This window comes from Alligator mississippiensis, chromosome 4 (assembly GCF_030867095.1).
Source record: "Alligator mississippiensis isolate rAllMis1 chromosome 4, rAllMis1, whole genome shotgun sequence".
NCBI lineage: Eukaryota > Metazoa > Chordata > Crocodylia > Alligatoridae > Alligator > Alligator mississippiensis.
Genome location: NC_081827.1, coordinates 97,989,771 through 98,011,227, shown reverse-complemented (window position 1 = coordinate 98,011,227; position 21,457 = coordinate 97,989,771). Strand labels below are relative to the sequence as shown.

General features: G+C 45.7%; 1 protein-coding gene across 7 annotated transcripts in view; it reads right to left on the bottom strand.

The window, feature by feature from the left end:
• The window catches only part of MRTFA (myocardin related transcription factor A), a 131,600-nt gene that overhangs the window by 30,691 nt on the left and 79,452 nt on the right, over positions 1-21,457 (bottom strand). For all 7 annotated transcript variants that reach the window (XM_059726369.1, XM_059726373.1, XM_059726372.1 and 4 more), the window contains one exon: positions 13,386-13,451. In XM_059726369.1, the coding sequence (XP_059582352.1) occupies positions 13,386-13,451 (66 nt within the window). The remainder of the gene's footprint in view (positions 1-13,385; positions 13,452-21,457) is intronic.

Sequence of the window (21,457 nt, the reverse complement as noted above, 5' to 3'; positions counted from 1 at the left end):
TTCCTGGTACAGCCACCTGGAGCCCACACAGGGCTGTCCTGTGTCTCTGCTGTGTCACCGCCACCTTTGGGTTGCCCCATGGGGCAGCGGTTGCAGCACAGAGCAGGCATAGGCAGCCCCACATGGGCTCCAAGTGGCTGAAACAGGGAGCACCGGAAGGGGGAAGGGTAGCAGGAAGGGGAGGGGCAGAGGGAGGGGCTGCTTTTCTCCTGCACTGAGCAGCAGTTTGTCTTGCGCTGCTAAGCCTGGGCCCCGCTCCAGCTCCCGGCTCGCCCATCAAGGCTGAGTGGCAGCAGTGAATGGGCAGAAACTGCTGCTCAGCATGGGGGAAAGTGGCCCCTCCCCCTCACCACGGCTGGACAGTTTTAGCTGCGTCTGTCAGGAGCCCATGCTGAGCTAGGCTGCAGTGCGGCTCTTTCACTGCCGCTTGTGAGCTGCCCTGCATGGCTGCTCCACACAGCCATGCTGGGCAGCACAGAGGCAGCGGTGAAGGAGCTGCACCACAGCCTAGTGCAGTGCAGGCTCCGGTGGACGCAGCTAAAACTGCCTGGCAACAGTGATGGGGGGAGGCGCTTTCCTCCGCACCAAGCAGCAGTTTCTGCCCAAGAGCGTGGGATCTAGGCCGGCAGGCGTTCTATGGAGCCAGGCTGCGTTGCTCAAGCAGGGAGAGGAAGAGCCAGCCCAGCTCCATAGACCCCTGCCAGCCCAGACCCTACACTCCTGCTGCCCTGCTCTGGGACCTGCCGGTGCTGGCCCCAGTGCACTGGCATGGGCCCTGTGCTCCTGGCTAGCTGTTGCTGCGCTCCATGTGCCCGCTCACTGCCCCTTCCCCCTGCCTGCCGCAGCCATTTCCACACTCCCCCCCCCCACCCCCCCCAGCTTGCCCACTGGTGGCTCCGGCACCACCTGGTTCCCAGCTGCATCTTTGGGACAGTAGGAGCAGCTGGGATGTGGTGCGGGAGCGGTGGGGGGCATGGGAGGGATGCAGAAGTGGCAGAAGAAGGACAGTGGTGGCAAACAGTGGGAAGTGGCAGCAAGTAGGAGCATGGAGCCCACAACGGTGCTCCAGGGCCAGGAGCAGCAGGAGAGCGGAGCCCAGGCTTACAGAAGTGCCAGTGGGGGCTCTGCCTGCTGTGGGGGGGCGGGCACATGCTGGGCTGTGGGGAAACCTTCCCCCTTTACACAAGCCACTACCCTCCCCAGTCACCCTCCCTCCACACACTCACAGCCCCCTACAAAATCCACACGTGCCCACGCCCCACACATCCACACCCTCCACCCCATCCACCCCCTACAAATCCCACACATACCCAAAGACCTATACCCACTGTCCCACAATATACAAGAGTAAGACTACATTTTAAGCTATTATACTATCACCTCTATGTACACTACACAAACACATGTAAATCAGGATAAAAATATTTTTTTTAAATGAAATTAATGAATGTTGTAGTACATGTTTGATTTTTAGAAAGTTTGCTGGTTCCAAGATGGCAAACCCCCTTGCTGAAAGGAGTACTTCCAGGGGGCAAAGGGAGGGACTTCTGGTGGCAAAGGTCAGGGGTCAGAGGACTTCTGATCCCAAGATGGTGACCAGGGGGCGGGGCACCAGCAAGGGGCGGGGCTACCCATGCGGCCCTCAATGACTTGCCAAAACTCGGTAAGCAGCCCACCACCGGAAATAATTGGTTTTATCTCTAGTACAGGGGAGAGGCCCCGTGCACATACTCCTAGTATCATGCTTCTTATGGAAACTGGAGAATGAAGTCATATTTGAATCCAAAATCAGGAGCCAAATATGAATGGCAAAGTTAGTATAAACTGAGCACCCCCTCATATTGTTTTGTTTTCACATCACCAAATGAAAGGAAGGTCAATCTTCCTTTGCTCTAACAAACAAGGCTCTTCACCAACGCATTTGTGTCACACCCAAAGCTAAACCTCAGACTTGCCGACTTAATTCAAAACTACAGTAGGGCGGTGAAGAGCTGCCTGCTATTTACTGCTCCGTTTGTCTGGGGAGGACTCGAGTTTCTTTGTTTACTACTCTTTCAGAAAAAATGAGATAAGAGCTGCAAATATGCTCAGTTTCCTCTGCTGGCTCTGGGTGGGGCTCTAAGTCCCATCTAATGAGACACAAATCTCAAACCACAGGTTGGGCAGCTGGTCGCTTCCACCTTCCTCCAGTTACAAACAGCATCTTCCCCTCACACTATGTGAGCTTTAGCATACATTAGTACATTGGTCACAGGAGTCAAAGGAACTGTTGTCTTCCAAGTGCAAGCCAAAAAACAGCTACCAGGACTGCTGCATGCATTAGAAACACCAGGATAGAGAATATATATACAAAGATGGAAAGGACTGAAGTCTATCACCAATGCCCTGCCCCCTGTACAACTGCAGGGGAGTCAACATGTAGAATACACATGCTTAATCTTGTCCAATGTTTCCCACTCAGGGTCTGACACAATGCCCAATACAATCATTGCAAGTGTGTCAGACCCTAGAAGATGAACTTTCCCATGTCCTTTCACAGTCCCCGTGGAAGGCGTGGGAAGAAGATGAACTGCTTCAGAGCCACTGGAGAACCAGCAACTTCACACTAAGCATCTAGGACACTTTTACGTGTGCTCTGGGGATGGAGGAGGCAGGGCTTTAATTAGAGCAGCTCCGAGACCTGCTCTAATTAAGGCGCCGCAGCATCTTATGTATCAGAGTCCCTGTGCTTCAAAATGGCAGCGGGGGCACTTGAACTAAAACTAGTTTGACGAGCTTTAGTTCAAGCACCCCTGCCACCATTTTGAAGCGCGGGGACACTGATACATGAGATGCGGGAGGCTGCTGGAGCATGGTAATTAATCTGATGGATTAATCAAGTCTGCTCCAACGCGCAGTAGTTACAGTGCATCAGAGCAGCCTCCGTGCTTGTGTACAGGCACCCATAGAGTCAAAAACTGCGCTGAATGGAACTAAGGTTCTGAGAATTAGTCATTTAAGGGTAAAAACACAGGGGTATTGTACTTATTCCAATACTAAGCCCAAACTATACACATTTAGAAAAATCAAAATTAAGATTCTAAGGGTACTTAACTTGAACTCTGTCCTGCAGTGATGCTATACAATAACCTACTGATTAGGGCATTTAATGTTTGGAAGCATGAAATAAATGATGCTTAAAGATGGATTTTTTTAGCCTTGCTGATACTGTCACAGACAGAGTACAGATTATTGTGTTAAGACTGCATTTAGTTTCACTTATGTCACTGAGCCATTCCAACCATGAGAACTGTAGCATGCAAGGTGCTACAATTCTACATGCAAGGTAAAATGTAGTGGTTACTGACTGAAATTCTTCTGATGTCTCAACAGTCCCACTTAAAAATTACCTGAATTGCTGATCTGAGTTTGTCTATAGTCCCCATGGTGATAGTTAGGAACAAAATTTGTTAATTTAGGTCAACTGTGTTAAAGATGGGGCCCACGGGCTAGATCTGGCCCACAGAGCCACATTTTCTGGCCTCCAGTGCTGACCTTGGGTCTCAAGTTTGACCCACATGCCACACATGGAGGGCACCACACTGGCCCCACACACAGGGCCTGGAACCCATACTACATGCAGCACCTGGGCAAGGCCAGTCTAGGACCCCACGACACACAGTGGCTGCAGTGCCCACTCTGGCCAGTGTGGGACTGCATCACATGTGGCACCTGCTCTGGCTGCTCTGGAATCCAAGCAGCTCTGGGACCCACACTGCACACAAAGCCCACCCTGGGCCAGCCAGTGTAGGAACCATGTGTGGCACAGTCCTAGGCTGACCAGAGCAGGCACTAGATCCAGCACGGTGTGGAGAAGGGGCCCATCCCTGCATACTGGATCCAGCACCTGCTCTGGGCTCCACACTGCAGGCAGAACCTGCCCCTGACCAGCTGGAGTAGGTGCTACATGCAGCACATGATCCAGATCACTGAAAGCACATGCTGAGGGAGGTGGGTCCAGGGGAGTGGTCTGTGGGCAAAAACCAGCCCATGGGACCAGCCCAACATCATTTATCCAGCCCATGAACCAGTCCTGTGCCATTCGTATGGCCAGCAGGGCCAGAAGAGTTTGACCCCCTGACTTAGGTTATAAAGTCATATTTCAAACATAATCTATGCACAAGGTTTTAATTAATTTTAACTGTGAAAAGTGGGACATGTATTCTATTTCCTTGTAAAAAAGACAGGGACATAGAAACAACTAACTTGGGGTGCAAAGTTTTTTAAAGAATGAGACTTTTAATTCATTTGTATTTCCATTTTATTAATAACTAATTAACATTTGCAGAAAATTCATTCTGTACTTGAAAAATAAGCACCCTAATTTTGGTGAGAATAAAGCACTTTCTATACAAAACAGGGAAGCTGAATCCCCGATTTAAGTGCAGAACAGAAAACATTATCTATGTTTATGACTAGTGCCTCCATATAATGAATAAGCATCACCATAATGAAGCATATCATCATATTTATAAGAGAGATGTAGATGATGTGTACACAGCTGTCTGCTTCCATTAACATTTTGTATTCGGCATGCTTTACTGGAAACCTAAAGAGGTTAAACCAAGTAAGAAAGCTTCACTAAAGCTATGACTGTAATCTCCAAGCTCAAAGGGGAGAAGGGCAAGGAGCATCTTTGATGGGAATCCTGTGATTCATCCATTCTTGGACTAGACTTCATGTCTACCCTTTTGACAGATAATCTCCCCTCCCCTAGCAAACATTTCTGTCATTTTGGCAAAATGCCTAGACAAGACGGGGGAGGGGGAGGAATGGGACTGTTCTCAGCCTCTGTCATATAAAAGCTAGTATGAACAAAGTTTGTTTGCCAAAGGACTGCTCGTGGGAAAAGGGGGGGAGAGAGTTATGTTACCCTAGCAAGGGGATCCCAGAAAATTCTGTTCAGTTCCTTCCCCTGGCCTTGCAAAGGTAACTTCCATACCAGATCTCATTCTCATGTCTTTTATGACTCTTTAGAAAGCAGTCTGTATGGCTGTATTTGTTGCTTTGTTGAATGGATGTCCCTGAGGGCTAAATGCAGCTTAGGAAATCCTTGAATGCAACCTCCCTTCCTAGAACTTCAGTGAGGAGAGCACTGAGCGAGCTGCCAAATTGTAAATACAAACAGAATTGTACACATTTGTTTCTAATGGAAACAGAGACAAACCAGGGGCAGCCCTTGGGCCCTGGCAAGTTGTTGGTGTGGTTTGCAGTGTAACATGCAGGTTCCTTTGGCATCCCCAAGGTCAGAGGCAGGAGGAGGAGGCGGCATGTTTCAAGAGATACGATCATAGTCTGAGATATGACACACTACTCTCTCCAAGACAAGTTAAAGGTGAACTGAAGAATAAAAATGAAAACTGACTTCATTTCAGATTTTTGTGCTGTGAGCCACTAACCAGGCTGCGTTGAGGATGCAGGATTTCAATACAGAAAAATGTCTCGATTAGCCTTTAAAAATTATTTGTTTGGTCTATGAAATCCTCTTGGTGCAACTCGATTCTTGCAGAACTCACAACATGTAACATCACAAATACCAGAGCTCTCGCTGCAGTCTCTGCTGGTATTTGTGCTTCTGGGTCACTATCAGTGAACCATGAATTGCCAAGATGATTTTGGAAATGATAAAGTATTATAAAAATGCTATCACTTCCATGCCATCAGTCTCCTACAACTGAGGTAGAGAGCGGGACACAGGATGGGGATAGGACATTAAGCGCATCAATCTGGGATTGGCAATATTTGCATCTTTTGTTTTACACATCACTTTTAAAGAAAAATACTTTTAAAGAAGAAGTCCCATCTGTCATACTCTTGCACCTCTCCTGTTTGATAGGGAAGGGGCAAGACAAAGCAAGTTCTTTGGTAAGGAAGTGACAAATGGGGCAGAAGTAGATAGCAGTTATTTGTATAACATCAACTGTACAGCAAATCAACTGCCTTCAGGGGCTTAATGCTGCTGCTAATTCCTCTGGAATTTAACTGTATTATTTTCAACTGCAATCCTGCAATGCCAGGAGTGGACTGCTACAACTAGGCTGAATCTGACTGAAGTCCCTGGAGCTGCACACGAGCACAGATGTCTATTCTGTGGGTAACAGGACAACACACTGTTCACACACACATATGAATAAGGCGTGTAAAATATATCACTTATGGAGGCCAGTGAAAAGCTCAGGTGAAACATTTCCATCAAGATACAACATCACACAATTAGATGTACCATGCATGTGTTATGTCCTTCCTTGGACCTATCTGCTAATGAACTCTGCAGTAAGAAAGCACTATTTCATGGTGAATAGTGTAATGGCATAACTCTAAAACCACTTTTCTCTGAGAACATTTAGTGTGTCCACATTTGCCTCCTGGTTAATAGGAACTAGTCCAGCATGTCCCCACACTGCGTTGCCACGCAGCACTGCTGTCACTACAGATGGTGCTGTGTGTCCCATGATTCTGGGCAGTGCTCTTTACTGTGTTGGCTTCGGGGTTTTCAGAGTTTAAAACGAAAAGATATGTTGCTAAACAAAATGTAACTAAAGGTCTGTGTGGTAGAAAGTTTGTATTGATTAAGAAGCTTTCATCAAAACATGTATTAAAAAAGTTAAAACTCTAAGTGAAGTTTTTCCTTTTATACCACCATGGGACTGAGCTGGGAGGATGTACCAACCTAAACCAGAAGGTTGCACTGTCACAACTCTCAAGCTACAATACCATTGAAACAAGTCAGTCCTCAATTCAGACACAAGTGGCTGTGAGGCCTAGTAAGAGTTCATACATCAGGGACAATGCTTTGATAACCGCAATACTTTACAAGCACTTTTATGCGTGGACACTACGGGAAAACTGTCAGCTTTGGTGCCCAGACCTGGCCACACAAATCCACAAATGCAGCTCCAAATGCTGAACTTTAAAAACCAAAACCAACATTTGAAAATTCTGACCAAAACATTTACTAAGCATCAAAATTTCTTATTTATTAGCTTTGCTGGGCACAGAAAATGAACCTAAATATGTTATTTGCCCAGATTCAGATACGAATTGACAAAATGAGAGAGACAATTTGTGCTCTGCATTCTGAAGTCATGTTTCAATTGTTCCTATTGAATGCCAACTGTTTTATGACTATATCCTAGGAATGGTTTCTTGGTTGCAGGTTGACAACCACTGTGAATAAAAATCTGTGCCAAGCTTCAGCTTACCTTCATTAACCTCAGCAATGCAGTGCCCCAGGTACAAAACTTCTCCCCGCCCAGGAGAGTTTGGACTGGAGCATAAGAAGCTCTAAGGATCCTACCCTATACCTCAGAGCACAGTAAGAAGCTGACAGTGAAGCCCCATCAGTGTTGCATCAGAGTGATGGTGATACAACCTGCAAGGAACCGAGAGCCAGAGGGCAGCAGCCTGCACAAACTCCTTCCTTTCTGAATGAGAAACACCCTATACTTAGTTCAGGAGCTATCAGGGTCTTTATTCCCAATCATTTTACAACCTCCTCATTAATCCAGGAGGACAGCAGGAGAGTTGGGAAGAATCAGAACTAAGCCGGGGGGATGGAAAGGGAACTGATATTAGATGAACTCCTTTTGCATAAATTCTCTCAGGAGGGCAAAGGCTGCTACCTAAATCCCACTACTCTCTTCCCTAACAACCTCAGCTGCCAGCAGTAGCTAGAGGAGATTTTAAATGCCTGTAGGTTGTCTTTACATCCATTCAATCCCCTTGGGCATTTACACACATGTCATTCCCAGGCTGAGTAGTCAGACCTGGGCACCAACTTGAATAACATGAGACGGCTATTAAACAAAGGAAAAAGAAAACTCCTGAAAGACTGCATTTCAGCCATCTTCCTTCCAACTGGCAGGTAAGATACAGCCCTCCTGAATCTATGCCATTCTTGAACTGGTCACAAAGGGGTGCTACGGAGCTGCAGGCAATGCTCCTCTGCAATACTGCTAACTCTCATGCTTATTCAAAGTACAACTGTCCTCTTGCAAGATCTGAAGGGTAGTAGCCACAAGGCAACTGGGCCCAGTGGTTATATTTTACAGTGGACTTGTGTGGAGTTTTGCACGTGCTACTAATATCGAAGGTCAAAGTCCTGGCTGACAATAAAATAGTTATGTAAAACTAAAGCCCTAACCTTTGCCGTAATTAAAGAAAAAACTGCAAGAGAGACTGGTGCCTCTGGTGTATATGGGCCATAAATTATACCCTTAATATTCTTGTAATTTTAACAGAAGGAGTTTTCTATGTGCCTTACTATTGTGCTGTTAAGCAGGTGCTGCATTCTCCAGAGGTGGCTGCATACTTGGAGTACTGTACATTAAATCTAAGGTTTAATTTCAGCACCATAAATTGGCAAAATCTGACTGTTCCTTCCACAGTACACCAGGTTAGGAAGGGCTGAGCTGAGTGGGGAGCCATTTTTCATATTCAATCAACATCCTAAGAGAAAAAAGTAGATTTACTTTCACATATTATTTTTTAAATGCAAGCAGCCAGGAAACTTGACCTGCAGCACTGACTGGCCTCCACTGACAGTCTCAGCAGAAAGGGCAAGAACTGAATAAACATGAACACCAAACTGTCCATTTTTAGAGACTGTCCTTCTAGGTCAAAGCTCAGGTACATGGACTGCACACACAGTATGTGGTTCTTTGCTCCTCTGTCCCTGCTCTGCGGGTAATAAAGAATTCTTGCCTCCAGCTTTAATGAATATTAGCACTGGCAAAAGGCTGAACATAAATGGAAAACAGAAAGGCAAGAGGATGTTTAACCACTGCTGCCAGCAGAATTAATGAAGGCACACAGACCAGTTGTTTTAAACCTTTGTTTGTGCACCTACGAAGCTCTAAATATGAGAGATGTACACCACACAGTATAATGCATCTCTCCCCTGCGAAGGAAGTGGCCTTGAGAGGGTATTCAAGTGAGCTTAAGTGTACTTGGTAAAAAATGTTAAAACATGCCACTCCGCTCCCCACTCCCAATCTAAACAAAATTCCATTTGGGAACAAGGTGCTCTGCTCCAAACTCTGTTCTTCTGAGCAAAACAAGGGTACACCCTAAGAGCAAAATGACAAGCAGCCATTTAATCTGAGAGCTAGCCCTTTGACTCTTAACACCTCTCCTTCCACTTCCCAGGCACACACAGGGCGCCTATACACGAGCAGCAAGGCTGCTCCGACATACCGTAATTACAGACTCAATTAATCGAGTCTGCCGGAGCATGGTAATTACTGTGCTTCAGCAGCCTCCAGCATCTTGTGTATTAGCATCCCTGGCTTCAAAATGGCAGTGGGTGCACCTTTTTTTTTGTTTTGTTTTTAGACAAAGCATGCCTGATGCCATTTTGAAGCACAGGGACACTAATACATGAGATACTCTGGGTGCTTTAATTAGAGCAACTCTCAGAGCCACTCTACTTAAAGCTTCCCCCCCACCCCGTACTCCCAGAGCACATGTATAAATGCCCACCATGCCTGAGAAGGGTTTAGATAAAGGAAGTCTGAGGTTTGCAATATGTTTGGAGTGTCAGGTTAAATTTAACGCTATTCAAGATTTATGTTTCAGTCAATGAAATTAAGGGTGATGGAAAATAAGCATGCAAACCAGGCACTAAGCAGTGACTTCTACTCTCTCCCAAAAGCACTCGTTCAATTCCACATCAGTGGTGAGCTGGAGGGATCAGGACCTGGAATGCATCTCAGTTACCATACTTCTTTCACAGACTGCCATGCCCTCTAAATGGCAAGTATGTTTTGGAAGCAAAGCAGGGTCTCAAGAAAAGACAGAACACAGACCCAACTGATCCAGTTCTGAGTCTCCTTCTGGCTTCTGTGATTAAATAGGATAAAATAAGCTGTTTGGGGCCTGCTAGCCTCCTGGTTAACCCATTTAAAAGGGAGGTGTGAGATGGAGGGTTGGTTTCTTCACCACCAGGGCTGGAGGGATGAGTAAGTATTTTCACAGCAAGGATACATGGGAAAGGAACATGGAGAGGCATAGGGAGCCTAGGCAATCCAATTGGTAAGGCAGAAATGTTTAAATCAGAGAGCTAGAAGCATCTATACAAAGTGGCCATGACTCTGAGCTGCCTACAGGAGCAGAAGCTGGCCTAGAACCATACTTCATTTCCAGAACCAAAATGAGAGTTTTGCTTTGAATAACACAACTCCTTATTTCACACTTGGTCTTCTCGTTAAAGTGCAAGCCAGACCAAGAAGGTTTTAAGTGCTTCTTTAAAGTAGTTCTGTGCAAGTCACAAATGACAGGTAAAGTGTTCTAACCATGGCTAAAAGGAACTGGTTATAAACCTGGTTTAAAGAATAGTTCTGCTAAAATGGTTTTATCCACAGTGTAGAACATGCTGCCACATTTTAACAAGGGGCTTCTACAAAAGTGTTTCCCCTTAGTTTGTCATAAAGCTTATGAATGCTACAAAGGACAAGACAAGTCTCCATAAGCTCCAGCCACTTGCTTAACCATTTAAAATACTGCCTAGATTTACCAGTAACTAGTGTTTGAGGTATTTAATTGAGACATCATAAGAGGGACCCAATTTTCAAAGGGTTGAGCACACACTTTCTACAAATCAGGCCCCTTTTAAAGTATCTCACACTGGAGACCAAAAACTTGAAAAAACAAACCATTAACCACTCTTAAAAACAGACACAGGTTTTCACATAACTACAAGCAAAGAAAGATACATTTCCTCATGGCAAATAAAACTTAAATATGCATTTTGGACTTATCAAATCTACTAAGGATATTAATAGCCTACGACAGTGTTTAAGAGGAGAGATAAAGATGCTGCACAGAGGTCAGGAATGTTTTCTCCTGGGAAAGATTATTGCAAATACCCAACACTTGGGTCAATATGGTTCATTCCAAAGCCAACAATGTAATGTGTTCTTTAGAAATATCTGTAGGAGTCCCACAGAGCAAAATAATCACAGGTGGCACAATTTACTAATATCCACTAATACTAATATTCACTAAGAGAGGTTGGGTGTATTTGATGGAATCTGATGAAGAGAAATGCCCTAGAGCAGGGGCTGGCAAAATGCGACCCGCGGGCCAGATGCGGCCTGCCAAGCCATTCTATCCAGCCCGCAGGGCCCCTAAAAAATTTAGAAAATTAATATTTAGCTGCCCCTGGCTGCCTCTCCTGTGGCCCTCGACGGCTTGCCAAAACTCAGTAAGAGGCCCTCTGCCCAAAATAATTGCCCATCCCTGCCCTAAAGCAATGTTTCTCAACCCATGGGACATGTCCCACTGGTGGGGCTTGAAGGTCATGTAGGTGGGCCTTCAACTCATTGCCCAATTGAAAAAGTCGGTTGTTTGCACTTCAAGTAGATAAATCAACAGATATTTTGAACAGTGCAATTTTGTGGGGTTTTTATTATGGTGGGACCAGGGTTTTTTGACAAAATGGCTGGTGGGAAGTAAGGTGCAAAAGGTTGAGAACTGCTGTCCTACAGCACATCACTACGGCTGTGCGAAGCTTCAGGTGCTGATTTGATTCAGAGGATTCAGCCCAATTCAGCAGCCGAATCGCCAAATCCGAACTGAATCAGGAGACCAGTAAAAAGGTCCGAATCGATTCAAAGCTCTCTGAAACAATTCGGAAAAGATTCATAGAGCTTTGGAGATTTGGGCAGTCCCTGCTGGCTCCATGCTGGTAAGTAAGGGGCAGGGGAAGTGGGGCTAGAGGAGTGGGGAGGCGATCATGGGGGGACCCCTGGCAGATCCCACCCTCTCCCTGCTCCCCCAGCCCCCTGAGCAGCGCCCGACTGCCACCCACTCTCCCAGCCACGCCCCCCCCCCCCCAATGGCTGCCCTGCCGGCTCCAGCTCCCAGTTCTTAAAAAAAAAGAAAAAAAAAAAAAGGCCCACACTCACCTACTGCTGCAGCGGCCTCAGGGCTTTTGGGGCTTGTGGCAGAGCCCCCTACACAGTGCAGGGCAACAGACTGCAGCGGGGATAGCCCCCCCCGGCAGGAGACGATGAGACCAGGGCTTTTTTTTTTAACAGCCAGGAGCTAGGGCAGGCGGGCCAGACATTGATGGGGCTGGGAAAGCGGGTGGGGTTGGGGTCTGTCCAATTCAGAGTTTAGGCCGATTCAGCAGTGGCCAAATCTCTGAATCAGATTGGCCGAATCAATTCGGGATGGTGATCTGAATCACCAAATCAAATCACTGTCCCCCGAACTGGCTGAATCCAAATCTGAAGCGAATACCTACCACTTCACACAGGCCTACACATCATTGCCTTATACTGAGGCACTCCCACTGACTGACTGATGCTTACAAGTTTCTTTTCATTGAAAGAGTCATGGCTGATAAACTCACCTCAGGCATTTAGAAAAGGAAGGCCCTACTATTTCAGAGTACATCCCAAAGTAGAAGTGAAAAAACTGTCTTCTCTATCTGGCCTTCCAAAAGAACAGTGTAGCTCCTTTTGGTTTTAGCTTACATTAAAGGTGGGTCTGTTGGGGGCAGCGAAGCGTTCTCAGACCAAGAAACGCATAGTTAAGCTGCTGCTTTTCATTAAGGCTTTCAGAGAAAATGCAGAGAACTCCAAAAATAACCACCTGCTCTTTGGTTCTCCCTTGGTTACTTGCTGATGCACTTGGAAAATGTTATCCAGTTCAGAGGTACTGAAGTTGAGTCAAACTATTTAATTCCATTTCTATCACCAGTCCTGCACTCAAAAAAACATTGTTCCCCAAACTCTGTACATGTTGAGCTCAGGGCTAAGGTATATTCTAGCCACCCACACACTACCATTTAACAGTTTCTGCAGATCTTTCCCCCCTGCAGCAGAACAGCTGCTCTCTATAGTTGCTACTAGATGTGTTTCAAACACTGACCATTGTAGAAAAAGAGTAGCCTTGCTGCCTTGATACCCTGCATGCATAATAGAGATTCTACCAGGTTTATCAGTATGTAGAAACTAATTCAGGACAGCCATGCTTTTGAGTTTTGCAGAGCTGACAGACAAGAATGAAAGCGGCAGAGGCAGGAAGCCTGCTAAGAGCGATTACTAGCACGCATGAGCACGTAAGATGCTTCTAATATGGCACATATTCTCCAGAAGACTATTCTCCACAGCAAGCAATGCAGCCATTGTTCTGAATGCAATTAAGTGTGTGGCCAACAGCGCTCCTTGATATTCTAGGTGGCTGTCTCTTCCAAGGTCCCCAGTGCTTTATAAGAAGGAAGGTGGAGTGAAACAGGGTGGGGCTCTCACATTCGCCATTTTTCATTCCCAAGCCACCCTCCATTCAAAAGCAGGTGCTATAAACGCTAAGACACAGGAATGAGTTTAAGTGGTACTTACGCGGCATGATCCCTTGGCTCACCAACTCCTCCCGAGTCCGTCGCTGCTGGAGCTTCAACTGCAGCACTGAGGTGCAACAAAGAGAGAAAAGAGTAGGAAACTGGTCAGCGGGAGACACAGTGCAGGACACATTTTCAAATATATTAGATTTTCTTCTTTTGGCTTCAAGACATGCTGAGCAGCAGAAGAGAAAGGCACCCCCTCCCACCCTTCTCCTCTTCCCTCCTGCAATTGCAGAAGTGGCCTTAAGAGCAAGGTTTCCGTATTCTGCTGCAGGCAACGAAGAGAGGAAGTTGCGAAGGTCTTGGTAGGGTGATAAAAATCCGCAAAACCGGCCCTGTTTCTCAATTATTTCTAGAGCACCAAGGTCTTTCCAAACCATGAACACTTAAAAGCAAACAGAAAATATGGACTGACTACTCCAACAGGAAGGGACCAACATTCACATTGCAAGCAACTCCTAGAAACTGTAATCACCATGTGCCTGCTCATTTCATTGGTCAACAGAGCTTTTCTTAAGTGTAAGACAGAAAACCTACCCCCCCCTCCACTAATAAATTTTGTTGCATTACTACACCATTTCTTTGAATTGAATTATAAAGATTAGCTAGAGATGTTCCTGTCTCACACTGAAAGCAACCCTTCCACTTTTTCTTGGGGAACCAGAACTTTAAAAATGTTAATAGAAATAATAACTGTAATGTCTAATCTTTATTTGTTGGCATGATGTTTGGATATTTGAAAAAAATACAGTAATTGATCACAGTCAGTCTGTTCTTCTCCCCCACCATGCTCTGATCAATACAGAATCATTCCCTACAGCATAGTTTCCAGTGTTTTATCCCATTCAGTTTTAAATTATTCAAGCACTGGAGTTTTCAGCACTTCCTTCGGGACATTACTCCAAAATCAATCTGGCTATTAGGAAGTATTTCCAGACGTTCGGTCTAAATGTCCCTTTACTCAGTCTCCTTCCCTTAATTCCAATACATCAGGACTAACCTTGAAAATTACTTCTTTGTTTATCTTTGTAATACAAGCAACATACCTACAAGAGATGTCTCTTAACAGTGAGAAACGGGTAATTGCCAAGATAGTCAAATGGGGAATGAAGGTAGAACAAAGTCATTCAGAGAGAAAGTGTCCTGAAAAGTACTTCCTCATGAAGTAATAGCAATTCTTAATTGTGCAAGAATGAGCAAAGACATGCATACTCAAGAATAAAACATTACCAGCATAAAATGCACCTTTTTCAGGGATTATTACGCAATTGATTATTTTGGTAGTGGCATGCTCATCTCACCCTTAAATCCACTTTGACTTACGAGTACTTTGAATTCCAAGTGTTATTGAATTCCATATATTTAGGAATTCACCTGTTTACATGTGCAAGTGTGTGAATTCTATAAATAGAGTAACAGATGTCCCCAGAGCCAATTCAAGGCTGTCTGTCATTTATGGACCTCTGCCAATGGTTTAGAATGACAGAAGAGTCTCAGTTACAGTGAACTACAGGCCCTGGTTGTGAGTATCTCCCCCTCTTCTCTATAGGGTTTGGGTTTTTTTGGTTAAGTTAATTCTGGAGCACCCCTTGTTAAAGTAGAAGGAAAGAGCACATTTGGTGGTTGTGATAGGTTTGAAATGAGGACTCTTGCCTTCTACTGCAAACCGTGCCAGAAATTCTGATACTCAGCAAGGCATTTAACCCTTGGTGACAGTCTCATTTTCTCTAGCTGTAAATGGGGATAATGCTTTCTTTCCTCAAAAGAAGAGATCCTTTAAAGCTTAAATAACTTTTGTATGGCGCTCGGAGAGCCTCAAATGAACAAGGTGTGAAGCACAATTACTAAAAAGTTCAAAGGAGTGCAGAAGATGGCATGGAGAGCTAGTGTCAGCAACAAGCAATGTCATGTGAGAGAGCAGTACTTCTGAGTGTTGACACAATGACACTACAGCGACTACCACCAAAATTGCACTGCTAGTGAGATCCAGCACTGATGTTACACACCTGCTCATCTGATTATAGCACGGCACTGGTGGTGAACTATGCAGACATGCTGGACTAGATCAGGACTCACTAACTCACCACCCCATGCCTGGTAGGAGCTAAGAGCACTATACACATACACTATTGGAGAGACATCTAAACTGACGATGGTGAGGAAACTCGTCCATGATTATTGCAGCAATGAGCAGACCTGCGCCAGTACTGGAAACGGTGGGAATGCTTGCTATAGGCAGAGCTCATTCAGTTTTACTCCATCATCTAAACCTGAGCTGTGAGCTGTGCGTATATATTTGGTCTCACGTGTGCACAGCTGAAAACTGGAATGTAGGTTGTAGCCATGTTGATCTAAGGACATAGGCAGACAACGTTCTTTGGGTAAAAGTGATATCATTTATTAGATTTGAGTTGGTCTAATAAAAGATATTGGATTTACACAAATAACCTTGCCTGTAGCTGAAAACTGCCTATTTGAAAATAACGCTTGGTGTTCAACAATGTGACTAGAAGAACCACAGAAGCCTGATTGTCACCTCCTCCTGTGTTTCAGTAGAGGACATCACTAAAATGACACCCTCTTGTCAAAGGACACAATATCACACAATGCAACAAGTTTATAAGAGCAACTTAAAAGAAAAAAAGGCCTCTAAATTTTCGGTTTCATCAAAAGAAATATGTCTTGAGGCCTGATATGTCTTTGATAAGGCCACGGGACTTTTGTGCTGAAGGAAATCTCGCATTTCTACAATGCCTTTCATTCTGCAAGATTCCAAAGTTATCAAATGTCACCTAGTAAATATGGCCAATGTGGTAAAGCCACATGCAGAGGGGATCACAACAGTTATTTAAAGAACATAAGCAACAGTTTAGAACAGGAAGTGAAGAAAAATGCTGTATCCAATTGAAATTACACAGAGGAACTATGCAGGCCAAATGTTAGTCCCCACACTGGAATTTAATCCAGGCTACCAATGTATTAAAAGGAAAAATGTCAGGCACATCTGCAGGTGAACACATACACTGGGCAGGTTGGATATTAATGGAAACAACTTCAAAGTTCTGAAAAGTTCTACTAAAATGACATATTTTAATTTACCAGCTTTGTTGTAAAAGCATTATTTGAACAAAGCAATGAGAAATAGAAACCAAACAAAATCAAAAGTGAAATTTTTGAGAAGTTCCAATATTCAACTATAAATAGAGCAAAGGAAACATGCCATTTTAGCAAGCCTCAGGGAGATTAATTTTCTTTTCAGTGTAAGAGTTCTCTCACTCCTGAGAAAAGCAACTCTTTGGTAACTCTAGACGTTCGGGACCTCTGCCATCATCCCTGAAGGTTCAGCAATGCACTAACATCAGGAGACACTAGTGCAGCAGAATCAGGTGAAAAACATCTCCTAGTAAATCAGCACCTGCATTTCCTAAAGCACTTCCTGGAAACTTTCACTAATTAATATGTGAGGCTTGAAAATCCACAGGATGCAATTTGCAGCCAGCATCTGTACATGCCAATGCATTCGATAAAATATAAAATAGAAGTACTCCACATATGGCCAGAGAACATGAGCAGCATGCACGCCACTAAGTTAACTGTGAAATTTGTAAACACAAAGCATTTGACACCATAACAATAATTACCAACAACACTGATACTGGAGTTCACACGTCTTAAGCCCATCACTCTAACTGAAGAATGACTGAAGGGCACAGCTGACTGACTAAAATCAGCATGATGTACTAATGCTTTGAAATATAAAATTACTGTTATACTCTCTACCATTTACTTATCTGGAGTAATTTTATTATTACAGAGAATTTACCTTTGAATTTAAAATGCATTAAACCATTAGTTCACAGATGGGCAAAATGGATCTGGCTGGTGGCTGAACTCCATTTCCCAGCAGCCCTTGCCTGTATAGCTAAGGCTGGTTTTCATAGATCCCAGCAACAGCTATGCTATGATAGTGCAGGGCCAGGGTTTCTGTGGAGACTGACCCCAGCAGCGCTGGCAGGGCAGGGAGCTGCTCTAGGGCCAGGCTGGGAACTTGCAGCAGTGACAGCATGGTCTGGAGCCAGGGCAGAGCTGCAATCTGCAGCCTGCATGCTCCTGGCAGGGGCATACAGGCAATGGATAGCGGCTTTGCCCCAGCTCTGGACCACGCTGTCACCACTGCAAGGTGTCGGGGCAGAGCCATAATCCACCGCCTGCACAACCCTGCCCAGAGCATGCAAGCTGTAGATCACGGCTCTGCCCTACCTCTAGAAACATGCTGTCACCGCTGCAAGATCCCAGCCTGGCCCTGGAGCAGCTCCCTGCCCTGCCAGAGCTGCTGGGGCCAGTCTCCATGGAAACCCCAGCCCTGGCTATCACAGTGCAGCTGCTGCTAGGGTCTCCATAGAAATCAGTCCCAGCCACATGGGCAGGGGCTGCTGGGAAATGGAGTCTGCTGCTGGCCAGATCTGGCCCATGGACCAGACTTTGCCCACCCCTGCATTAGTTACTATAGTGCAGCAGCCAATACTGAATTTTCAGGCTTGGACTAAGTGATTGCAACTGCCATCCACTTCAATCAAAGAGGGGCTTATTTAAGCTTGGTCTGAATTTAATCCTTACAGTGCAGACGTAGCTAGAAAAATCCCCTTCTTGCTCCAGCAACAGCTTCCTGCGTATCTTTAAATTATACCTGCTTATAAAAATACATTCTGATTCCTGAAATGCTTTTGCAGAGCGAAGCGAGATTTGGTTCTGGTTCATGTATCAGCAACAATAGTTCACTAAGTTCCAACTATGGCATCTTTAAGGCCAACAGAGAGAACAGAGAGCAGCTTCGTTCATAGGTTGTCTATACTGCAAAAATGCCAAGAAATTATATAAAACGTATTACATTCCCAGTGAGTGAACACAGTGTGGCCAAAATCATTTTTCTAGAACAATGTTCAGCACTGACTAATGTGAAGTTAATTTAAATAGATCTTCCAGCACAAGTTTTATTATAGAGCAGACAAGGGCTAAGATTTCAGATGGAGGTCACTACAGAGATGGTAGGGGAAAAAGGTCATTTTCTGCCTTGCAGAAGAAACACATGTCACTTAGGCCAGATACAGTCATTTCACTTTTACTGGTATAAGTGACTGGAAACCAGTTTATAACCATAACAGCACAGAAGCTCAGTGCATACATACTGGTTTAAAATGGCAGAACCCAGTCTAAGATATGTCTGTCCCCCGCACCAAAGGGCGAATGTGTGTTCTGTTTGCTACCAATCTAAATGACGCTGCTTACAGAAAATTACGTAACGTAGATGGATTCCCCCTCAGGTTTTTTGAAAGTCTGTACCTAGCCTTAAAGACACTTGTCAAAGTGCAACAGCACTTTAATCTCCTAACTGCTGACAGGGAGTGCACACTGTCTATGCACTGAAGCAGACTGTACAATAAGTGAAACAGACTGTAAATGGCATCAGAACTATGGGAATTATATAGCCAAGCTTTCTCTCGTGGGGGGGAACCTCCATGTAAAGCCAAGTGGAAGCACTGGGGTTATATTGCTGACACCCATTCTAAAGTCCTTGATTGCTGTTGTGGACAGTGTCTACACACTTTCTAACACACCACGGATTTGAAAAAGTGGCCTATAGAGAGCTTAAGCAAAAGACCAACAACTCAAAAATTCATCTCATTGTGCTATTTCAGCCCATCTCATACGCCACTACCGCTTTTCTTTAGTACGGCAGCAACAGCCACTGTTCAAATGCAAGTAGTTTCCTCACCCTTTCTTTAGCAACCACACAGATGAGAGGAGGGGAATCTGCTTCAGTCTAATATCATTAGAGGAACCTCTCACGCCAGAATCAGAACACCCTTATTTATATTCATGCCGTGGGCTCTTCTACTTGGGGGAAATGGGATTGAGAACTTCCTTTTCCTCAGAGAGAAGGTCTAAACAGTAACAGCTGATCAGGAACCAAAATTAGGATGAGTAGTGGCATCTCATGCAAGTGATTAAAATAGGTATCTTGGCAGCACTGTGGAAAATAACCAGATTCTGCTCAGAGGATTCAGAACACCAGACACTCACCACTCTACTGGATATTATAAGAGCAGCGCTGACAGACTCAATAGGAATCTTTCCGCAGTTCTGCTTATCCAACAGGAAAAGTCACTATGACATGAAGCCAACAGAAGGATACCAGAGAAAACCACAGCCAAGAGATACCATGGTGGCATGACTGCAAAGCAGTAAACATTAGCAGAGAGGGGGTAGCAGGCTGGCCATGAGGAAAGCCCTTGCTTCCAGGGAATCCACAGAGTTTGGGGGTTGGACTTTTGCTTTATTCCAAGCCCCTGTGATCCATCTACTCAGCATGTTTGGGAAGAAATTCTATAAGCTCATCTTGTATGCTTGGATGCTATGCTTGGCTTGTACTGATCACACCTGATGAAGAATGTCTCATTCAAAAGCTCATCTAACTCTACTCCAACTATACAGTTGCTCCCATAACAGATCTCACCCTAAAAAATCCTTGCTTCTCACATAATTTCTGGACCATCACAGCTACTACATCAACTCTTACACTACTAGAAGCTGATTCTCCTCTCCTTTAAATTTCTTTCTTTTATCCCTCACTTTTCCTTTGCTCAATAAGAAGGTATCTCTTAAAAAATCTTAAAACATGGGTGGATGGAAACTAGGAGCAAAATTCTGTCTTGATGATACAAGTAATTAAAAAACAAACCCTCAAACAAAAAAAAACATAACCAGTTTCTCTGCATTCATCTCAAGAGTCTTCACTGCTGAAGCAGCAGTTCTCAAACAGTGGTTTATGGTGTAGGTTGGGGGTGGGCAGTTATTTTGAGTGTAGGGCTGTTTACCAAGTTTTGGCAAGCTGTCGAGGGCCGCATGGGTAGCCCTGCCCCTTGACAGGGGCCTCGCCCCTGGTCACCATCTTGGGGTTGGAAGTCACACCCCTAACCTCTGACCTTTGCCACTAGAAGTCCCTCCCCTTGCCCCTGGAAATACTCCTTTGGGGAAGAGGGTTTGCCATCTTAGGGCAAAAAAAAACCACAAATTACATATTAAAAATCAAACACCCATAATAATATATTTTAATTAAAAAATATATTTTTGTCCTGCTTTGTGGGCCTTTGTGCTGCATATGCAGAAGTGATTGTATATGGGGGTTTGTGGGGATGTGTGCATGGGGGTATGGATGTGGGTATGGGAGCCATGTAGTGCAGCGTGGGTTGGCAAAAAAGTGGGGAAAGCGGTGTGGGAGAGTGGAAGCGAGCGGGAGTGCAGGGCCTGCACCAATGTCCCAGGGCCAGCGCTGGCGGGGCCCAGAGTAGGGCGGTAAGAGCACAGGGTGCAGGCTGGCAGGGGTCTGTGGATCCGGGTTGGGCTGCACCAGCAGGGAGAGAGGGGAGCTGGCCTGGCTCCACAGAGCCCATCAGCCGGGACCCCATGCTTCTGCCTCCCTGTTCTGTGCCCCACTGGCGCTGGCCCCAGGACACCAGCGCAGGCCCCACGCTCACACCCAGCTGCTGCTGGCTCCTGCACACCTGCTCACACCCAGTGCCCCTGCCCCAGCCCCACAGTACAGGTGGGGAGCAGTGCACAGCCCCGACCTCACACTCACCGGCAGAGGAAAAGCGGCTCCTCCCTCCCTGTGGGCAGCGCCCCATGCTGCAGCTGCTCAGAGCCCGTGGGGGCTGTCCTGCCTCTCCGCCACATCACCACCACCCTGCAGGGCAGCCTTGTGTGGGCTTGGAGAGGCTGCAGTATGGGGCACCGGCCACAGGGAGGGGGTGCCTGCTTCTCCCCCATGCTGAGCACCAGCTTATAATCCACTGCCACTGCTGGCCTGGGCCCCACGTTAGTTCCGGGCTTGCTGGTTAGGGTGAGCCACGGCAGCAGCAGCTTGGCACACAGGAAAGCCTCGACCCTCCCCCTGCTCACCGCCACTGGACAGTGTTTGCTGCGGCCACCCACCTGGAGCCCACGCCACGCTAGGCTGTGGTGTGGTTGATCCACCTCTCTTGCACAGTGGCTGCTCCACATGGCCACTGC